Consider the following 21420-nt stretch of genomic DNA (forward strand, 5'->3'; position numbering starts at 1 on the left):
ATATTTTCTGTGGTTTCTTTTCCCCCAAAATCAAACAAGTGGCAAAACATCTAATATTCATTGCTTGGCTTTTAGTAGAGTTTGCAGCTAAATTACTAAATTAATTATTAAAAAGTTCTCCTGGTAATGATAGTCTTTTTTTTCAGGCAGTAGTCTCAAAATACAACTTTTACATTTCTTTTGAAAATCAGGCCATAGTCCCAAAAATCCTTTTATAGAAGTCCTCAAAGATAAACTGGCAATAGATTAAAACCAGAGTAAAAGTTCATTTGGCTTCTTGTCTGAATTTGCAGAACCTGGGCTAGCCAAAACATTATATAAACTGAAACTCAACACTAAAAACATGTATTTGCTTTTGGCAAAAATCAGAGTTTTGATTTTCAAGGATTTCATCTTCTTGCTATTTAATTGGAAATAACTTTCTCTGTAAGCTTTAGATCAGATTTAAGTCTCCATGGACAATGTGAGGGTACATAGGGATTTGTTGATCTGACAGAAAGTTGTCTGTCATGATCCGTAACTCCTTCAAAAACTTTCCTGCCCTCCCCACATCACCCCTGGAAACCTTGGAATGAAACCTTGCCTCTGGAAACCTTTTGGAGTGACTTCAAATCAGGCCTGGGGAAGAGATTTCTGTCTTACCTTTTCCTTAAGCAGCTGATTTATTGTGTGTGCCTTCTTTCCACTTCTCTCATACTAAAGATGTTGTGTATTGAGGTAGCAGCCATTTATTTTCCTTTTTAAGTAAGTTACTGGACTTTGACAGTGTTTTTTTCTGTGTCCAAACTCAGTAAGTATTTTCACAGATTTCATGCACTGCAGTGTGGAACATGAGAGTAGCACTTGTGTGCCTGTTAGAAATTTGTGCTTAGAAAAAGTTGAACATGGGAGAAGTATCTTCTGGTGTTTTGCTGTCCCAGCAGTTTAACAAAACCAGATTGCCTTTGGTTGCTCTCAAATTATTTTCCATATTTCAGTAGGCTTTATCCTGTATAGGGAAAATACTTCTACTTGTTCAGGCTTTGAGAATAAAAATCCCTTTAAAGGGGATACTGGCTAACCCTGTATTTGTTCCTTTAAATACGCATAAATCTTAATTATAAGTGAATGTGTGTTTAGTATTTCATGAGCATTTGCATGTACATAAAAGGTTTCTGATTATGCTTGAGTTTTTAGTTAGATTTTCTACATGTTGGGTGTAACTGAAGGCATAGTATTTTATAAGACTTGATATAAAGAAACAGAATAACATGTAGATTAAGCTCAGTTCCAAGGGGGATTGATGTAGGGGAAGAATGTCTGTTAGTTTTGTTCCGTTTCTGTAGCAGTTGCTAATTGTAAAAATTTTGTAGATAATCTGATGTCCTGTTTCTTTTTTTTTAGTTAGTGCAGTTGTGGTTCTCCAGCCATGTATCTCATCCCACATAAACATCTGATGACTGTTTCTCATGGGCATTCAGACAAATCTGTGTTCTGTTTTGTAGCTGAAATGAAGACCCCAAAGCGCAGGCAGCCGTTTATCCCCTTTGCTCTGAGGAATCACACTGGGTGCACTCTCTGGTTTGCCACCCTGACTACAACCCCAACCCGGTAAGGAGCTCTTTGGGGATCACTTCAGACACATTTGTGTGGCTCCTCTTCCACGTCAGCCAATCTCTGCTGGTTCAGTGCTTTTGTTTCGCAGACACATGTAGGCAGCTCCCAGTTTTACTCAGTTAAGAGCCTCTTCTTTGACACAGAGATAGTTTTATTGTTAAACAAAAGAGGTTTTTTTTTTTCCAAGAGACCTAGCAGAATGTGGAAACCAGTCAAGTACATTCATGGCGTGCATGTGTTCACTGCAGGACTGAGGAAGACTAAAAAGCAGTTGCAACTTGAAGTAATCATTTTGTAAAATGCTGTGATTCTCTTCACAGGGCTGCGCTGTCTCATAGTGGGAGTCCAGGTGTTGTTCCTGAGGAAAACGGGACGTTGCTGGGTGATGCCCATAATGTCAGTGAATGGCAAGAGGTTATCACTGGGGAAGAGGTTCCGTTTGAGTTTGAAACCAGAGGGAAACTCAGACACAGGTGAAGGGACCAGGCCATGAGGTGTTCTGACAGTCTCCTATGTGGAACACACAGGTTCACAGTTGTGAGGGCACTGGCAGGTGTCACATTAAAAGTGGATTTCTGTAAAATCTACTGTTAATGTTTAGTTTCTATTTTTAATATCCTATATGGAGTGAAATTATAATTTCTCTGGTAAAGCAGCAACTAGTGCTGTTGTGGCAGCTATTCCTATATGTGAGTTGGATCATTGTAAGCTTTTAGAAGGACTTGGGGGCTTCAGTTACAAATCAATGTCCTTTATTTTAAAGGACTTATTGGGGCAGTGTTGGTTGTTATCAGAGGTAAGGACTAGAGCTTGTTAACAAATATGTAGCACGCTTTTATATTTGCAACATAGTTATGTGTCTGTGTGTTCCTTGGGAAAGGTGGAGTAATTAAACATAAAATCAGGTCCATCTATCCATGAAATGGGAAAACTCTTGAGATTTTTTTAATGCTTCAGTAGGATTCTTTAAATAGAATCCAGGGGATGTTTTTGGTTTTAACTGTTTGGTATTTAGTCTGTATAATAATGCTGAATAGTAATTTAACTTGATCTAACCTGGTAGGCACACACATGATCTAAGGATTCATCAGTTGCAAGTGAGAGTAAATGGCTGGGAAGAAGTGAGTCCGGTGTCCGTAGACAAAGTTGGAACATATTTCCGATATGCTGCACCAGATAAGAATTCCTCCTCTTCTACTGTAAGTTCTGATTTTGAGTGTTTTAAAAGAAAATTAGGAGTAATGATGTCTGCAAGATTTTGATCTAAAAGCATCTGCTGTATGAGATTGTCCTCTTTCCAGTTAGCCTGGACTGGGAGAGCTTGGAGATGCTGGGTTCCTAGCTGTGTAACCAAGCCAGAGCCAGAGCAGTCAGCAGTCAATCTGTGCTTGGCAGGCAGAGCTTCCAGGGCCAGAATGAATGTATTAGTGACAGGCCATGCACTTGTGGAGACTGAGCTTTAAATCAGCCCAGCATTTCAGCAGCTACTTTTATTTCTTTTATTGCAGGAATGCTTTTCATGTATTTAATTTGCTTCAAATAAACAACACTGGCAATTTCCTGTAAGCCTAGAGATTGGTTTTTAAGTATGTTGCTCTGCAGACAAAATATACTTGTCATGAAGGGAAAATGCAGTTGTAATAATCAGCAGGCTGGCATTTGGTGGAGGCTCACTGATAAAAATGGTCTTGTGGATATCAAGACTATATTTTGAGACTAGCTACTGGAAGTTGTTGAGCACTGGGCAATAGGAGGTTGAGATCTTTTTGATATGAAGCACAATTTAATTTAATACTGGTGACAAGAGCCAGTGGTCTCTTACTTGAATTTTCTGATACTTTTATATTGAAGCATAAAAATTATAATCTCTCTGTAATTTGAATATTGAAGGAAAATTATGCAAATTATGAGATTATGATAAATTAATGAGAACTCGCAACATCTCCTGTAGACATTTTCTTTACAACAAGCCCTCTTTAAGCTTCATTTTTTTGCAAAGCAGTATTACAAACAGGCTTTGCTAATCCAGTTCTGACATGATTCCAAGCTGTACTGAAGATCAGAAACACAAAGTGATGAAAGTTTATTATTCTGTAGTAAAGTTCTGTTTTAAAGCTGAGAGCAGTGTCTTAAAAGTTGAACTACTTTAACCTTCTTGTTTACTTTCCTCTCAGCTTGGAAGCCCAATAAGTAGAACAAATATAATACATCCACAAGTCTATGTGAGTATATATTTTCTTTTTTTTTGAGAGCTACTTAAGTAAGAGTAGGGAAACTCTACAAGTGAACTGGCTTTCCCATCCTTCTAGAACCTTTTCAATGGAAAGAAAATTTAAGCAAACAAAATGCACTTTCAAATCAGAACAAATATTTATGATTTACCATTCCTCACCAGTATAAATGTTTGAAAAATGGGTTTTAAATTCCAGTATATAAATTCTAGTATGTAAACATATACTAAATGTTGTTTTCAGGATCAAAGTGGCAATGACTTTGTGCAGTGTAGAAGGTAAAATACCACAGCAGAAGGGCAGCTATGAATGAACAAAGTATGAATATGCTAAGAAAGCTCCAACTTATTTTTCAGTTTTGACAGATAGGAATGATGAGTGACTGGTAGTTATATGAGGCTTAGACTGCAAACTCCATGGATTCATTAAATAATGTAATAGTGAGATGGTGTATAAAGTTCTTCTCTTAGGATCCATATTGCTCTTATTTGAACTTGGATTATTTTGAGAAAGATAATAGAGTTACTGGTATGTGGAATTGCTTTTTCATAATTTTACTGTGCTTTGAGGAAGAGGTACAGGATTATAAACCACCATCATTAAACTATTTATACACCTTATGAGTCACACATAGTTGGACTCAATTGGCAAATTTTTCTCCAGCAGTTAGTGCTTCATAATGGAGGTGTCCCTCTGCTAGATATATTCATTACCTGAGCTTTTTAATGCTTTTAAATATCTTCCAGTTTTCTTCATTGCCTCCAGTTCGTGTGGTGTTTGAAGTCACCATGGAGGGGAGCGCCCGGAAGGTGATAACAGTGCGCTCAGCCTTGATGCTGAAGAACAAGCTGGAAATTCCAATGGAGCTGCGCCTGGACAGTCCTTCTGCCCCTGACAGTAAGTGCTGTGCACTCCTGTGACCCATATTCCTATAGCATTCCCTATACACTGTGGGGAGTTCAGCTGTCTCCCCAAGAAGATTCACCACTGTCTGTAATGCTTCACACCAGAATAGACCTCCCTGGACAGGATATGGGTCATGTTAAGACAAAGACAGTCAACAAGAGACTAGAGAGCCCAGCAGGATATTCAGTTACTGTTCAGATAAACAAGGAAAACTGAGACTCTGTAAAGACTTAATCTTATTTCTGTATGTAGCAAAGTTGTCTCTTTAGCAGCAATCTAGAGGGTTTTGGTGTTACCATGCAAAGGTTTAGTGTAGAAAGCTAATGATACATTGATAATGTACCCAAAAGGTTTGAAGAATGAAGTTTTTTGAAACAAGCATTTTCACTAAAGAATTTGAGTTACCAGCAAGTTTTTAGGCTGTTTCACATTTACACACTGAAATTAGTCTGCTGCCAGATTGTTAATAGAGCTAAAAATAACAGATTGGGTTTTGAAACATGCATAAAGCAGGAAGTGATTTACATTAAAATTAAACATATTGTGTTAAAAATTTGAGACTTACTACTTCAAAATTTTATGGTTTTCAATAAAGGAGCCTCTTTTGATATGTGTGTTTTCTTCTCTGATTGCAGAGCCTGTAGTCCTTCCAGCAGTGATGCCAGGAGATTCCTTTGCTATTCCATTGCATCTCACATCCTGGCGTTTGCAAGCCAGGCCCAAAGGAATGGGAGCCTTCTTCTGTAAGGCTCCTATTCACTGGACTAATGTCCAGAAGGCAGCAGAGGTGTGCAGCAGCAAGAGGGAGTGTCATTCCATGGAGTCTGAAAACAGCCGATTTTTCAGGTAATTAAAGCCTAGCTCTTTTTCTGTAAGCTCTGAGAAATGAAATCCTGTGAAAGTAAATAACAGGAAAGAAAATGCTTAGAGATGAAATCTGCTGCAGTTTAGTGGGATGTTTTATTGGGTCTGTTGAATAGTGAGAAAGCAGTGCAATGTAGCTGCTCTGTTTCTGCAGGGCTCCTTGAAGCTCCTCTGACAGTCCCTGTTAAACCTCTGACAATACAAAGTACACTATTTATTGTAAAAAAAAGAAAATTCAGAAAATAGAATGTGAACTTGCATTAAACTAACTGCTCAGTCTCACTTAGGATAATGAGTGGTTTTCCAAAAGAGTGTTCACAAATATTCATTCTTTGTCCTCAATGTCCTCTGCTTGGTTTGAGGCCAAAAATGTCTCTGCATAGTGAGGACTCAATGGAATTTTATAGTTTGCTGATATGATTGATTTAGGGCTGCTCTGAATTTAGGAAATACTAGGATAGAGATTATGGAAATTGTGTCAGGAAGTGACCTTTGCACACTATATAGTTATTGCTGTCAGTTTCATAGTTCATTTCCTAATATGCTGTTTTTTAATGTATCACAGGGAGCAAAAGAAACAAATTATTTAAAATGAAGGTTTACCAATTCAGTTTTTCAACTTAACTAATGAACAACTGAAATGTCAAGTGGTTAGAGCAAGGATATATCTGCTGGGATCCAGCATTTATGCTTAAGAACATGATTATAATTTAATGGTTAAAAATCTCTTTTTAGTAGCAGTTAAGAACATGCTTTTGCAAGTTTATGGAAGTTGATTTTAAAGGTGTTAATCTCTAATAGCCATTTTCTGTTAGTTCTCTTAATGTCAGACATAAATACTAAATACCTTATAATAACTTACAAAGTGAATTTGTGGAGAACAACTCTAAATGCTGTTTTGCTTTTAAATCCTGAAGTTAGAGTATCTTTGAGGACTTAGTGCAATACAGAAAGACGGGGTATAATTGTTCTGTCCAATTCATTGATTTCTCACATGTGTCATCATTCCCAGGTTCTGTGTGGCTATAAAGAAAGAAAATTACCCAGATTACATGCCTTCCAGCATATTCTCTGACAGTGCTAAGCAGATTTTCAGGCAGCCTGGGCATACCATTTATCTCCTGCCAACGGTGGTAATCTGCAATCTGCTGCCCTGTGAGCTGGAGTTCTACGTGAAGGGTTTGCCCATCAGTGGGACACTGAAGCCTGGCAAAGAGGCCGCCTTGCACACGGCTGACACAGCCCAGAACATTGAGCTGGGTAAGGCTCCTGCTCAGGGACCATTTGCTGCTCCTCTCTGTACCACCAGGAAACTTGTTCTGCAAGGAACAGAATGGAAAAACAGAAAAATAGAAAGCATTTAAATGATGATTTCATTGAGTTGCCGAGCTTCTTATTTTTAATGAAGTGAACACATTAAAAAAAAAAAAACCAACCCAGTATTGCTATCATTCCTCCTGGTTTGTCAGCTGTCACTTAGAATGTTCCTTGTTCAGTTCTTGTTTTCCTGAGAGCGGAAACTGGAGAGAACAGTGGTAAAGAGGGGAATAAATCAAATAAGCTCCTAATATTTTGGGTGGTTTTGCTCTTTTCTTTTTGACGGAAATAATTGGTGTTGAGAGTGTATGTGAGTTACACAACACAGGCTAGACTTGTAATGCCTAAAGCAATAATTAGCCCTAAGCAGGGTCCTTTGCAGAACTTGTTTTGCTGTTTGTGACTTAAATTGAGGCATTTCTTCATGAGGTCAGAGTTTACTATACTGGGCAGATATAAAATTTGATTAGAGTGAGCTCTATGTAATATTAAGGGAGATCAAGTTATGTGAAACACCAGCTTAAGTGTTTATCAAAAACTCGTGTTTGTGTGGATGATGTTTTATTTTGCTCTTCTTTCTTTTGTTTCATAGGGGTATTGCTAGAAAACTTCCCAATCTGCAAAGAGCTGTTGATTCCTCCAGGAACACAAAACTACATGGTGCGGATGCGATTGTACGATGCCAATAAACGGCTGCTAAATCTGACCATTCGGATTGTGTGTCGTGCTGAAGGCTCTCTAAAAATACTAATTTCAGCTCCATATTGGTTAATCAACAAAACAGGCAAGTTCTGTTGTAACCATGAAGTGGGAAATAAGGATTTCCTGTAGTATTTTGATTTGCTTTCTAGCCAAATAAAGCTTTTAAATGCTACTTAAGAGGAATAAAGGTTGTAAGAATTTATATTTTTAGTAGTGCCAGTAGCTACTGTTTGGTGCATGTTACAGCAGATAACTTAGACATTGGGTTGCTGTATTAAAGATTTTCAAACATAAGCTGTTGTACCTCTCAATAAATCAATATAGATTAGATCACTGTTAAAATTTGTGGTTTTCAAAGACTGAAATGCCTTGAGAAGGCAGCAGTCTGAATTGCAGTGAGTCTGTGTGAACTTCCACTGGCACTTTCAGGTCTGCACGGACCAGTCTCATGACCTGCAGCTGTGAACAGCTGTTTTAAGAAGAATAAGGAGAACTTGAGGAGAATACATGCACAGTAACGGCTAAAATACTAAACCAAAATATCTTGGGTTCCTTAATTTGAAATTTTTGCAGTTCTCATTTTAATTTGTACAAAGGTGATGTGTAGTTTAATACTCTTTTTTTCTGTGTTCACTTAAAGGATTGCCACTTATCTTCAGACAAGATAATGCAAAAACAGATGCAGCTGGTCAGTTTGAGGAGCATGAGCTTGCTAGAAGCCTCAGCCCACTGCTGTTCTGCTATGCTGATAAAGAACAGCCAAACTTGTAAGTAAGAAGGGCAATCAGGAGGAAATTTACAAAGGTGAAAGTATTAAGATGACCTGTGAAGTGATTAGGTTTTTTAATACTGTGTTGAGCATACTGGATTCTTAAACATTTCCTACTGAAAGCTCCTTGGTTGGCCAATTCTGTTGTATCTCTATTTATTCCAAATTTTAATTTTTTTTTATTTCAAAGATAAAAGACACACAAATGCTGTCATCATTAATCAATCTGGAAATTGCCAAGCTTTTTACAGGACATGGCCATTGACTCTTTACCAGTGTGTTGAAAGGGCTTATGGCAGAAATGCAGAATGAGTCACTCAGTGAGAGATCTATGATGGCTTCAAATGCTTCTACATACAGACACAGATGTTCTTTTTCTGTCTGGGCATGTGTTTGATCATCCTGTTGCTACCTGATCCTTCATTTAAATTACTAAACCTCTGTGTTTTCTTCTTACCCTTAGTTGTACAATGCGGGTTGGAAAAGGAATCCATCCTGAAGGTATGCCTGGCTGGTGCCAGGGTTTCTCCCTGGATGGTGGTAGTGGTGTCAGAGCCCTCAAGGTGATCCAGCATGGAAACCGGCCAGGCCTCATCTACAACATTGGTAGGTGCTGATGGGAACACTGGAAAACCCTCTGGAACTCTTGGTGAGATACAATGTCAGTGACACAAGAAACAGAGCAATTGCAGCAGGGAAATGTAACTTCTTAAAGGCTTTTGAGGGTCCAGAGAAAACCATTAAACAAAATATAGTGTTCTAAGTATTTTTATATCTTTGTTTTGAACTTTATTAGCTTAAAAATTAGCTTTCAGTTATTTTTAATTTTACATTTCATCATTGAGTGTAAATAACTACATTGTCAAACTATTCTGTCTGCTTCTGTGCTTTTATTCCCCCTGTATGCTAATTCCAAGTACATTCTAAATCCCATGACATTACTCTGATTATTTTGAGTGTCTGTGTACTGTAACTGTTCAGCCATGTGCTGCTTCTCTGGGTTTTGCTTGGTGGTGCCTGCATAGGCTGATGTGCAGGAGTGCAGCTTCTGGATTCCTTGTACTCCTGGTGTACATAAAGTACAAGCAGGTTTTAGTTTTGAATTAAATGAGAGTCTGGAAGTTACTCCTCAGTGATTATCAAGGTATTTTTCATATGTTTAAAAATGAAATAATTACTTGCATTGATAAACTTGTGACTGGGAATTGTTTTTGGGTTTTTATCTTCAGTATCTAAGTTGTACTTGAGAAATAGAGGGTAACAGATGGCATAAGGTTACATTTACTGTTTAAAATAATGTTCCAGTGCAAGGCAGTTGTATGGCACAAAGGCTTCATCTCGGGAACCCAAGAAAGAACTTATGTTCTCTGAAATACACTGTGGGAGCTGTCTTTTCCTTTTGTAAGCTATATTTTCACTTTGTTTTTATTACTAGGTATTGATGTTAAAAAAGGCAGAGGCCGTTACATTGACACCTGCATGGTCACCTTTGCTCCCCGGTATCTGTTAGACAATAAATCAAGCTACAGGCTGGCCTTTGTTCAGCGGGAATTTGCCCGAGGTCAGGTAAGAAGCTTCCTGCTTGTGACTTTTTAGTACAGCATTGTCCTGGTTGAGGGCAAATTTGGGTGAAAACTTCTGAAGGGGTTCCTCTAGAAAGCAGATTCAAGTGGCTCTCCCTCAACTGGTTAGGGAAAATATTTCCTTGGAGAAAAGTGGAAAAAAACTGTTTAATAGGCAAAGCATTCACCAGCACAAAAAATTAACAATACTGAACAGTAAAACCTCTTGCTGCTCCAAAAGAGATGGCAAACTCAGAAAGTCCCTTCCATGGGCTGTAGCTTGAGTCACTCAGTCTCTTATCAGTCCCTCTGGCAGTGGAAATGCTGGTGAGAGCTGCCAGTGCTCTTCTGGGTGTTCAGTCCAGAGCAGGTTTAAACAGGTCTGAAGTAAAAGAAAAACCACAGTCCAGGGAACTTCTCTGCCTCAGCTAGATAAAAACTAACTAAAAGCAAAGGAGAGCTCTGTCCTGCTGTCTGTCCATCCGCAGGCAACACAGTCCAGGAGGAGGAATGTGGAGGAGTGCGTGCACTTACTGATAACAAACTCCACTCTTCTTCTTCCCCCCACTTTGCTCTCAGAGCCAGTCTTTAAGGGTGCAAAACTTGGTTCTGGGCTAAGCAGACGAATGGAGAGACGAACATCAAAAAGTCACCCCAGGACTGTACTTAGTCACAGCATCTGCTCACCAAGCAGAGCAGACATTGTTCTTGAAAGTATTGTTGGCTGGTTATGAGGATCTTTCTTATTCTTCCAATAGCAGCACCCACCTGACAGAAGAATGCCTGTGTTTGTATTTTAGAGGTGTATAGGTTAACAGTGAATTTTTCAGTGCTGGGATGATTTACCAATTATTTACCAATTTCTATTCCTAGGGAACATCCAATCCTGATGGCTACATCTCCACCCTGCCTGGTTCCAGTGTTGTGTTCCACTGGCCACGGAATGATTATGATCAGCTGTTGTGTGTGAGGCTGATGGATGTCCCAAACTGCATTTGGTCCGGGGGCTTTGAAGTCAACAAGAACAATTCGTTCCACATTAATATGAGGTAGCTGTGACCTGTAAATCTTCTGCAGCTTCTGTGTTTTGATAGAAGCAGCTGTTTAACACTGCAGATAATGCAGATTAGAAGTTTACATGTCTTGTACTATGATCTTCTTCAGGGACACCCTGGGAAAATGTTACTTCTTAAGAGTAGAAATTACCCTTCAAGGAGCCACGTATCGCATTGCCTTCAGCGACACCGACCAGTTACCGCCACCTTTCCGCATTGACAATTTCTCCAAGGTAAAAGAACCAAGCCTTGTATTTTTTCCTTTTTTAGTAAAAAAAGTAATTCTTCTGTATTTGTTAGAAGTGGAAGATGACTAACTTGTGTAATGAAATAAAATGGGAGTCTGTGTATTTGTCTGCAATAATTGTAATTTTCTGAAGTTCTGGTTAAAATTGGTAGTACACAGCTATGTCATCTTTTTCAAATAATAGTGGTAGCATTGTGGCTTTCATGAGTGCTTTACAAGTCTTACAAGGACGAGAAGTATTACCAATAAGAGGGATGGTATTTAATCTGTTCTAGTCTTGTAATTTAGATTACCAGGGTTTGAGATGCTCCATGGGCCTGCAGACATTTTGAACCACAGATGATAGATAAAAGCAAAGATGATGTTTATCATCCCTTTAAGAGTCTCTTTACTTAAGACCTGAATGGAAGAATATGCATATGGAAATGATTGTGGGGGGAAATAAAGAAATGATCTGAGCATGTTCCAGTCATCAACTCCTGGTAAATGAGCAAATGATAGCAAAAAGTCTGTCTGATGAACAATTCCTGTATGAACAAACTCCTCTTTCCTGACTGTTGCAGGTCCCAGTTGTGTTTAAGCAGCACGGGGTGGTGGAGCCCAGGCTGTCCACTGATGTGAAGCCCATGACCTCTCTGGATTACGCATGGGATGAGCCAGTCCTGCCTCCCTTCATCACACTGACAGTGAAAGGAGCAGGCTCCTCAGAAGTTGTCTGCTGCATGAATGACTTCCAAGACAGCAAACAACTTTACTATGAAAACTTCATCTATATTGCTGCTACATATACTTTCTCAGGGTAATTCTTGATATCTTTGATAGAAATACTTCTAACGTTCACATTAAGGTTTCATTAATTAATATTAAATTATTATTCTCTTTATGGTTAAAGAGAAGCTTTTCACATGGAGTTAAACTTTTGTCTACCTTGTAGCTAGCAGAAGAAATGCCAAATTCAGAAGCTGTCTGGCTGTTAGTAATTATGTATTTTACCTCATTTGGACATAGTACCTTGCTTTAGAGGCAAAGCTTGACAGTTTATTCTGTCACACATTGAGAAGGATTTAGCATCTGGCATCTGCTGTGACCCCACTATGTGGTCTCAGCAGAGTTGGGATGTTTGGGGTCCCCCTCTGGGGACTTAATGTCTTTTGGTGTATAAAGGACACTTTACCACAAGTCACACCTATTTACAACATACCTGTGAGGTTTAAGCTTGCACTAGTTTATATGCTGCTGAAAACAGCTCTGGGAGATTGATACAGGGCTTTGTTACTTTCCTCAGAATGAGGTAGGAAACTGTCTTTTAATTCATCTGTTTTGCCTGTGAGGTTCCTAGTTCCCATGAGAAATCAAAGCCCCTTTTAAGAATGTACTCAAGTTACCAGCTTGCCCTGGTAATTCCTAACAAGAGGGGAAAAACCCCTAATATAAATCTTAGTCTGATGGGCTGTATTGGGAGTGTAAACTTCCAATTGAATTTTGATGCAGATCGAATTCATGCTACAGAAGAAGCTGCTAGTCTGAACAAACATGATGCTGTTTTCTTGGTTCCAGGTTACAGGAGCCAAGTGTAAGACCAGTTACTTCAAATAAGGATGCTGCAAATGCAGAGCTTGTCCTCGATGTTTCTTCAAAGACTCAACGAGTTTTGCTGAAAAAAAAGGTACCAGGACACATTTGACTTTTTTTAAAATAATACTGTTGCTATGTGCTGAAATAAAATCAAATGTTGAGAGTAGGACAACATTAAAAAAAAAAAAGTTCTAACTTTTAAAGGGTAGAGAAAGACTTCAAACTGATAGGTTAGTTTGAATTGTGGTGGTGCTTCTGTGTAAGACTTTTATAGGGGTAAGGGTAACAGAAAAGAGAACTGGAATAAAGTAGCAAGGAGGGTTGTAAATGCCTCCTAGACAACAGAATATGGTAGTTGTGTGTTGGATAGTCTCATGAAGTTACAAGGTAGGACATGCTTCCTTTTCAGGAGCATTGTAAGCCAAGTCATCTATTTCTGGAGCTCTTAAGAAATAGAAACTGTGTTTAAATATTGCTGAGATCAACAAACAGCTTTTAAATGCAGCTCTTCATCTAGCTGCTGTTGTGTATTCATTGAATATCAGAGTTCAATCAGAAGCCTTTATCCAATCTAGTTCCTAATTCTAATTCAGGGCTCTGAAGTTAATTATATACAAGTCATTCCAGGTGTTACTCAAATTCAAAGCCTCTGATAGCAAAACAGAACAAAACTGTTTGCTCTGTACTGTATTTAAATGTTGAATTTTTCTGTAACAGGAGCCGGGAAAGCGATCCCAGCTCTGGAGGATGACGGACTCAGGAATGCTTTGCCATGAAGGTTCTTCAGTTCCTCATAACCCCCACAAACCTTCTCCTCGCTCCGAGGACTCCAGTATGATTTTAGATATTGCAGGCCTAGCAGCTGTCACAAATAACAGGTATGGAAACACAGTACCTCAGGAAACTGATGGGGGTTTGTAACAATGTCTTTGAAAACATACTTAATGTGATATTCTCTGAATATGGAAAGACATTGTTCTGAAGGAATGTGAAAGAGCTGGATTTTGTCTAGTTTTATTAGAAAATCTCACGATCACCTGTGTGACTTGGAAATACTTGTAAAAGCATGGCTGATGTCTTTTCAGCGGGTGACTGTTGACAGAGTACTTCAGGAGAGAGATTAGGAATATAAGCTGGGGCAAAATAAATGTTCAGCATTAACACAAGTGCAGAGTAAAAGTTCCGAGGAGCATCCTCTGAGCACTGTGGCTTCCCCTGCAGGTACGAGCCCCTGATGCTGAGAAGGCCGGATCGGCGGCGCAGCACGACCCAGACGTGGAGCTTTCAGGATGGGAAGCTGACCTGTGGTATCCATGGGCTTGTTGTCCAAGTCAGTACTGATTATATGTGGAACCTGTTTTGTTTGTTGCTGATGTAGATGACAGAGTCATTTGGGTTTAGTATTGAAGTGAACTAAAAGCTTTGAGACAAGTTCAGAATACGGAGCAGAACAAACTTGTGCAAGCACCTTATGTTTGAAGTTTATATTTGGATGTTCTTAATAATTTCAAATAATTAAAGATCCTGCACTATTAATTAGAAACTAGTAAAGTATTTTAGTTAGTACCATGATACTGCATTGCTTGTTTTAGTACAGTGTAGTAAGTTACTATTTGAAGCAACCAAAAAAGCTCAGTATTGCTGTCTTTAGACAGCAATAAGTAAGGATTGACTTAGTAAGGATTTACATTCTCATGTACAGGTTCACATTTCATCTTTTAAAAAGCTTCCTATCATTTTGGAAGACTTTTCAGGAAGGACTTTCCAATGTCCCTTGATGATGTGATAGCTTCAGTTTTAAACATGCAGTGGGAATACTTAATTTCCACTTAATTATCAGTTACCCACCTAATTATCAATTACTTAATTATCGATCTTGGCTGCTCCTTTTATCTGCCAACTAATTAAATATGAGTTAGTAGAAACTTTAGTAACATCAAGTAAAATACTGCTGGACTGCTCTTCTTTTAGTTCTGAAGCATAAGGAGAGGAAAGTAAAATACCATTTTAAATTAATATATGTAAATAGTTATCTGTTTACCTATTGCTTAATTACTTAATTTTCTTTCCTTACTTTTTTTTTCTTTCTCCAGGCAAAGGGAGGAATACAGGGTCTTCATGATGGAGCTGAAGTTGTTCTAGGTCCTGATAACTCACTTGAACTTTTGGGGCCAGTTCCACCTGAACAGCAGTTCACAAACCAAAAGATGAGGCCTGGCTCAGGAGTACTGGCTGTGAGAGTCATGCCAGATGGGCCAACTAGAGTTCTGCAGGTGACAGAATTCATTAACTAGAATCTAGTTACATTCTTTGCTTATACTGGAAATACTCTTTTTCTGTATTGCATCATTAAATCCTTATGAAAACTGCCTTTACAATGACATGAAGGGGATGGGAATATCATAAACCAGAAGTAGTTAGTACTAAACTTTTCTTGTCCTTCAGTTTTTAAAAAGATAATTTGCTAAGGTAGGACAATGTAGCTGTTATTTATATGTATGAAAGGGATCATTGTAGTAAGTTATTTGTTTTCAGATAACTGATTGTAACCAACGTAGAAATGATCGTTCATTCAGTGAAGGAGAACAACTTCCAGTTACGGAACAAGACCTGCGCAAGTTCAAAAATCCAGACACAGAGCAGGAATTAGAAGTAAGATATGACAACTAGTACTTGTCTTTTTTATTTTAATTTTCCTTTCTAGATTTCAGGAGGGGGATGACGGTCAGTAACCTCTCCTAATGATGACCTTGTTGTTATGAACTTCAGATTTTCCTGCTGCAGCTTCTTCTTCTTAGAATTTGGGTTAATATGTCTTAACCCTCTTGAGTCTAAGACTAATTGTAAAAGAGCTGCTCTGTCTCTCTGGAGATGAACCTAAAAAAGTAATTTGTTTGCAGAAATGTGTATTTGATATCACAAGTTTTTCAGTGCTGGTTTGTTACTGGTGGGTTTTTTCCCCTTCTTTTCCTAGGTGCTTGTGAAACTGGAAGGTGGAATAGGATTGTCTTTGGTCAACAAAGTCCCTGAAGAGCTTGTTTTTGCAAGCCTCACCAGCATTAATGTCCACTACACTCAGCTCTCGACTGGTCAGGTGCTAGAGCTCAGTGTGCATGATATACAGGTATTTGCTGTTTTGAAAGAAATTCATTTATTCATGGGTCTTCTTCAGGTTTTTTTGAGTCATAATAGGTTTGAAAAATGTTTAGAGCAATGACTGAGATTTTAATTCCTAAATATCACTGGAGTTTCAGTTCCATTTTCTGTCCATTGTGTAGGTGGACAACCAACTTATTGGCACCACACAGCCTTTTATGCTCTTTCTGACACCCAGTATGAGTGAGAATGGGCCCCTGGACCCTGCACCTGCTGTACAAGTCAATGCCATGAAATTTCCCAGCAAAAATGCCCTGACTGATATATACAAGGTAAACCACAGTGTTTTGTTTGTGTAACATAGGTATTACTGTGCTTAAATGACCTTTCCTGTTTACTTGTAATCTGAATTCAGTGGTTGGTGAAATACACTTTGTTGAATCAATTCTGAAGCTTAAAGGACACAGTGTCCACCTTCTCATGTTCGCAGTGTTTAAAGTACAGTGATGAACAGGATAATAAGTATGTTTAAAAATGTGACAAATCAGTCCAGACCCCTGTCTGTCCATGTCTGTGACCTTACTTTTTGAGGCACTTACTCTCTCCTGAGAACTGTAGCACAGTGAACCAGAATATCTGTAGCACAGTGAACCAGAATATGTATGTTTTGCTCTTCAGGAGTTGAATAGAAGGTTATAAATTCTCTGTGATAAGCTGTTCTCTTGCTTCATAAACTCGATTCTGTGCACTGCAGTCATTTGGGAATGTTGGTTGTAAATTGTTGTAAATTTATCCACCAACTGTGGTATGTACTGTGATGGCAAAACTGAGTTGGTTGTCAAGACTTACTTTCTCACTTGGAATCTTCACGTATGTATTTTGACTCTGTTCTGAAAAGCAGCTGATTTTAGTGTTGGAAATGCAGCTAAGATTTTGAAGTGTTGGGATTAGGTAATTAAGCACAACGCCTTCCAGAAAATTGAAATAATCGTCACTAGCTGTAGATAACTTGAAGAAAGCTACCAAAGACATTTTGAAGTTGGGAGTCTTGCTACAAATCCATGAAAGTGAAAATATTCCATTGAAATAGAGCACGTTGTCCTTTTTAATAGCTTACATGGATTATATATCTGGTGTTAATGCTGTAAACTGAGACTTGTTTATCTCTGTAGCATCTGATGATCACTGCCCGAAAGTTCACAGTTCAAATTGAGGAGAAACTACTTCTGAAGCTATTGAGTTTCTTTGGCTACGGCCAGTCGGAATCAGGTGTGGTATAAAATTGCACAGCCCAGTTTCACAATGTACAGAAGTACTATGATCTTTGTGTATGAAGTAAGTAGAAAACACCAGCACACTCTTGGCTGTGTGGAACCTCCCACTCTTGAACAGAGCTGGAAATGCCTCAGTGGCCCCTGTGAAGCTCTTCATGAGTGTTGTGCCTGTTGCAGACCTCAGGTGATGGCCCAAGTACAGCCTGTCTCTGGAAGGAGTTCAGTATTCATTTTCAGTTCCTGTATCTGGATTCATCTGAGCTGGGATAAAAGAAATTGTGTTATTAATTTAGCAAGCCACTTTGTGTAGTGATTTGTTTAGTTTGTTTATTTAACCCAGGGATAGAAGTGGGATCTGTGTTAATTTGTTCCTTGGGCAGTTCCTCTTGCTTCACTGCAAGAAAATTTTGTCTGACCTTTGTTGTGGCATCCATACCTCTGGTTTTAATTGTAATGTAAGTTTTCTTTCATTCACTGAAGCAAGACAGACCTTTTCAATCTTCTGATCTCATAGGTGCTATTCTAATCCTTCTGTTTTAGTGTTTATCTGTGCTTTGGAAACTTTCTGAAATGTTTGTTTTGGAGTGTCAGTTGAAAAAGTCACTTCTATTATGCAGTAGCCTGTGTACTCTTACATAATAACTGTCACAGGAAAAGAACTATGTTTGGCATGATTCCAAATGGGGCCAAGCCTATAAATGATGCTCCAGAGTTCTGTCTTGCTAATCCACAGTATCCTCTGAATTGTCTCTGGAAAAATAACTGTGTTGCATTTCACAGAGGACTTTCAAACTTAAATCTCTAGTGATGAGGAAGAAGTACAAATTTTGAGTTTGCTCTTAGCCTTTTAACTAATCTCCCCTTTGTTCTGGTTTACCCTGTTCCTTTTGTTCCTTTTTTTTTCCTTACTTACTGTACATTATTTGTAGTTTATTTGCTGATGCCATCCTAGATTCAGACAAAAATAATATTCTTATTTTTAGTTAGCATGTTTTATTGTTCATAAGTCAGAGTTCATAAGACTTGGTCATCTTTCATCTTTGCCCTGCTTTCTCACACCACCCAGGTGCTCTTACAAATAACATGAGCCTGTTAATGTCAACTGAATTTGAGTCACTCTCCATGTAAATTGATTTATTGGATGTCTTCTGTGTAGGCATGTTGGCCATTGTGTAGTGAATATTTGAAAGCTTGCTTTGTACATTATATTCCTAGTTAAATGTGTAAGGAATTACAGAGAGTAGAGAGAGGAAAACAGACTGTAAGAGCACGACTGCACAGTAGGAACATTGCATAATCATGCGTTATTTCCTTGTTTCTGTGTGCTGATAAAGAGAAATTAGAAGTGAGATTAAAAGCTCAAATAACAGGTTTTAGAGATACAGAGAGATCTGACAAAAATTCTTGAGCCTCAGAGGTCAACTTCGTGTCACAAGGCATGAGTAATTTTGCTGGCTCCACCAGCAGTCACACATACTTTTTATTCGTGCAGAGGATTGTTAACTCTTAACAGAGTGTGCATTCCTAACCCCATATTTATTTATCTTTAATTGGTTCTGATTCCTGTGTTTTGTCTGGATGCAGAGGTTGAAAAGTATGATGAAAACCTCCATGAGAAGGTTGTTGAACAAGGCGGAGCACAAAAACGATACTACTTTGAAAATCTGAAAATCAGTGTGCCTCAAATCAAGTTGAGTGTCTTCACTTCCAACAAGCTCCCTTTGGATCTCAAGGTACACCAATGCATTCCCAGAGTGGGCTTCCAGTAAAGAAGAGGAAAAAGGAACAGATGCTTTAACTTTTAACACTCTCAGTTTCCATTTTCTCTTGCATTATCCAAGTTAAAAATAATAGAAGTTCCAGCAGCTTCTGACATTTAATTTTCATAATTTCCAGTCTCTTCTGTAATAGTCCTTCATTTTTGTAATTTCAGTTGAAACAAAGCCAACTGGACCTAATGACTCACTGCTTTACAAAGGACCTTAGTTACAATAAGGGAAGTGTAAAGAGCTTAAAGGGAATTACTGTCTTAAAATAAGAAGTTATTCAACTTCTTATACAAATACAGGACAACTCTGAGTGTTTTCATCCAAAAAATGTTGTATTATTGTAATTGAAGAATTTGCATGAGGACTGTGCAATATAGTTGAAAATTAAAGTGAACTGAGATTGAGTATGAACTTAAAATAGGTAGGAAGTCTGGTCTTTTTCATATGGTCATAAATCTGGCACAGTTGGGAAGTGAACCAGAGATTCCAGATTATGGGCAGAACATAATCTCATCCAGTGTTCCCAAATGTGTGTTAGGACCTTCCTGGACACAATCAAGTGGCAGCAGTCAGTTGCCACTTCAAAAATGATTAATTTAACATTTCAGTCTGAAATACTTCAGTTCTGTCTGAGTTAATACAACTACTTCCAAGGTGGGAGAGTTGAAACAAAACCAACCAACCAAACCATAAAAAACCCTCCCCACTGTGGAGGAACTGAGCAGCTGCCTTTTCAAAAAACCAAAACGGGAGATACCAACTGGGCTTTTTTGTCTTTGATGTTAAGGACATCATGATGAGCAAGCTTCTAAAGAAGTTCAGTGTTGTGTAATGAATGTCTGTCATGGAGTCTTACCAAGATGATCCAGAAGATCACCAGTCCTAGGTTGTTGTATTCTTTTTACTGAATCCTTGTGCCAAGGACAGTTCAACAGCTAGTTGGGGTATTGGCTGTGATATTCCTAGCTATAATATTCCTTAGCTGTGATATTCCTTACTGCTAAATAATAGCACCTGTGTCCTGAATATGTAGTTGTACTTCAGCTTCAACATGAATACCCTTGTAATTCCATTAGTTGAAATGCAGACTGAGGAAGCAGAACTCGAGGTGAATGCCTTTAAGAGCCCTGCACTGTGCACTGTTCTGTTTGGATTTCCTACCACCCTTGGTATAGGATTGCACATAGATCCATCTTGGCAGTGTCCCAAGAGAAAACTTGGCATATAGATTTCCCCCCATAATGTTAACAGTCCCTGCATATTCTGTATATTGACTTTCACAGAAAGAGTTCAATTCAGTTCTGTAGCCCAGGAGAGTTCAGGGTAGGAGGGAGAGAATAATCACAGTAGAGCCTTTGTGGAAGTTTTTCTAACTACCTCTAATGTTTCTGGCTTGGACATGGCTGTCTGGTAATTTGGTGTAGACAGATTATTTTTATTAGGTACCAGTATTAACAAAGTTGTCTTATATAATATCTGATAGTTAAACAGGAAATTACTTCCTACCCAAGTGAATAATGAGGACTACTCTGGTTGGTCATCCATTTACTGAAAAAATAAATAGCTCTTTTCTTACTCCCAAACTTAACTCAGACCTGTAACTTGCCTTAATTGCCTGCAGATGGCACAAAAACTCGTGTTCCTTATGCCAGGCAGCTTTGGTGATTAATGTGTAAAGATAAAATATCAGCTTGAACATCTTGCCTTCTTCAGAGTGTCTGATGTTGGTGAGTGTGCAGATGCCATTATCAAGACCTGAAGAAGAAGGGTCCTCTTTCTGTCTTAAAAAATTAGTTTTCTTATATTTTTTTCCAATTTATTTTATTTACGTGTGTCTCAATTTAGATGTATAGCTTGTCCACCTTAACTGTGGATTTTTATCTATAAATTGTACAAAGTACAGATAGCCTATGAGCTAATTACAATCTTAATTTTCTTCCTTGAAAAATAATGGGATATGCTAGTTTAAAGAATTTCTTCAGACCACATAATGTTAAGAAATGAGCCTCAGGCTTACAGGAAATTATGTATGTTATTCCAGCTCATCCTGACACTTAATCCCTTCACAGAAGTTCAGCAGGGTGGAAAATAGCCAGTTTTGTCAAGGAAATTCATTTAGGGTTGGAGTTTAATTGAACATTAGAACAATATAGCTTAAAGAGACTGTATATAGAAATCATATATAGAAAAATTAGAATAAAGAAATATTGTATGTAGAAATCGTGTATAGAAAATTGTACATAGAATCTTAGACACATTTTGGTTTGAAATATTCCTATCAAGTGTGGGAAACAGATTGCATTGGGGACTTAGTGGCTTTTGAGTTACTGAAGAAATGCAGTGCTAAGAAGCTATCAATGCTTAGAATTAAAAGGTTTGTGGGGTGACTGCTCTCTATATCAGTGTCCACACTGCAGTGGTAGAGAACTCCAGCAGCTTCAGAGAATTTTGGTTTGT

General features: G+C 38.3%; 1 protein-coding gene across 8 annotated transcripts in view; it reads left to right on the plus strand.

Moving 5' to 3' along the window:
* Positions 1–21420, plus strand: part of VPS13D (vacuolar protein sorting 13 homolog D) — a 97712-nt gene that overhangs the window by 37016 nt on the left and 39276 nt on the right. For 5 of the 8 annotated variants that reach the window (XM_053997293.1, XM_053997297.1, XM_053997294.1 and 2 more), the window contains 23 exons: positions 1485–1590; positions 1917–2069; positions 2660–2795; positions 3771–3818; positions 4574–4724; positions 5369–5579; positions 6610–6857; positions 7507–7698; positions 8257–8383; positions 8849–8991; positions 9821–9951; positions 10821–10996; positions 11112–11235; positions 11813–12048; positions 12807–12915; positions 13542–13702; positions 14046–14154; positions 14918–15097; positions 15360–15476; positions 15799–15948; positions 16103–16252; positions 17093–17189; positions 18779–18927. In XM_053997293.1, coding sequence (XP_053853268.1) covers positions 1485–1590; positions 1917–2069; positions 2660–2795; positions 3771–3818; positions 4574–4724; positions 5369–5579; positions 6610–6857; positions 7507–7698; positions 8257–8383; positions 8849–8991; positions 9821–9951; positions 10821–10996; positions 11112–11235; positions 11813–12048; positions 12807–12915; positions 13542–13702; positions 14046–14154; positions 14918–15097; positions 15360–15476; positions 15799–15948; positions 16103–16252; positions 17093–17189; positions 18779–18927 — 3404 coding nt within the window. The remainder of the gene's footprint in view (positions 1–1484; positions 1591–1916; positions 2070–2659; positions 2796–3770; positions 3819–4573; positions 4725–5368; positions 5580–6609; positions 6858–7506; positions 7699–8256; positions 8384–8848; positions 8992–9820; positions 9952–10820; positions 10997–11111; positions 11236–11812; positions 12049–12806; positions 12916–13541; positions 13703–14045; positions 14155–14917; positions 15098–15359; positions 15477–15798; positions 15949–16102; positions 16253–17092; positions 17190–18778; positions 18928–21420) is intronic. The other 3 variants (XM_053997295.1, XM_053997296.1, XR_008440411.1) reach the window with 2 other exon arrangements.

This window comes from Vidua macroura, chromosome 23 (assembly GCF_024509145.1).
Source record: "Vidua macroura isolate BioBank_ID:100142 chromosome 23, ASM2450914v1, whole genome shotgun sequence".
In the NCBI taxonomy this organism is placed as follows: domain Eukaryota; kingdom Metazoa; phylum Chordata; class Aves; order Passeriformes; family Viduidae; genus Vidua; species Vidua macroura.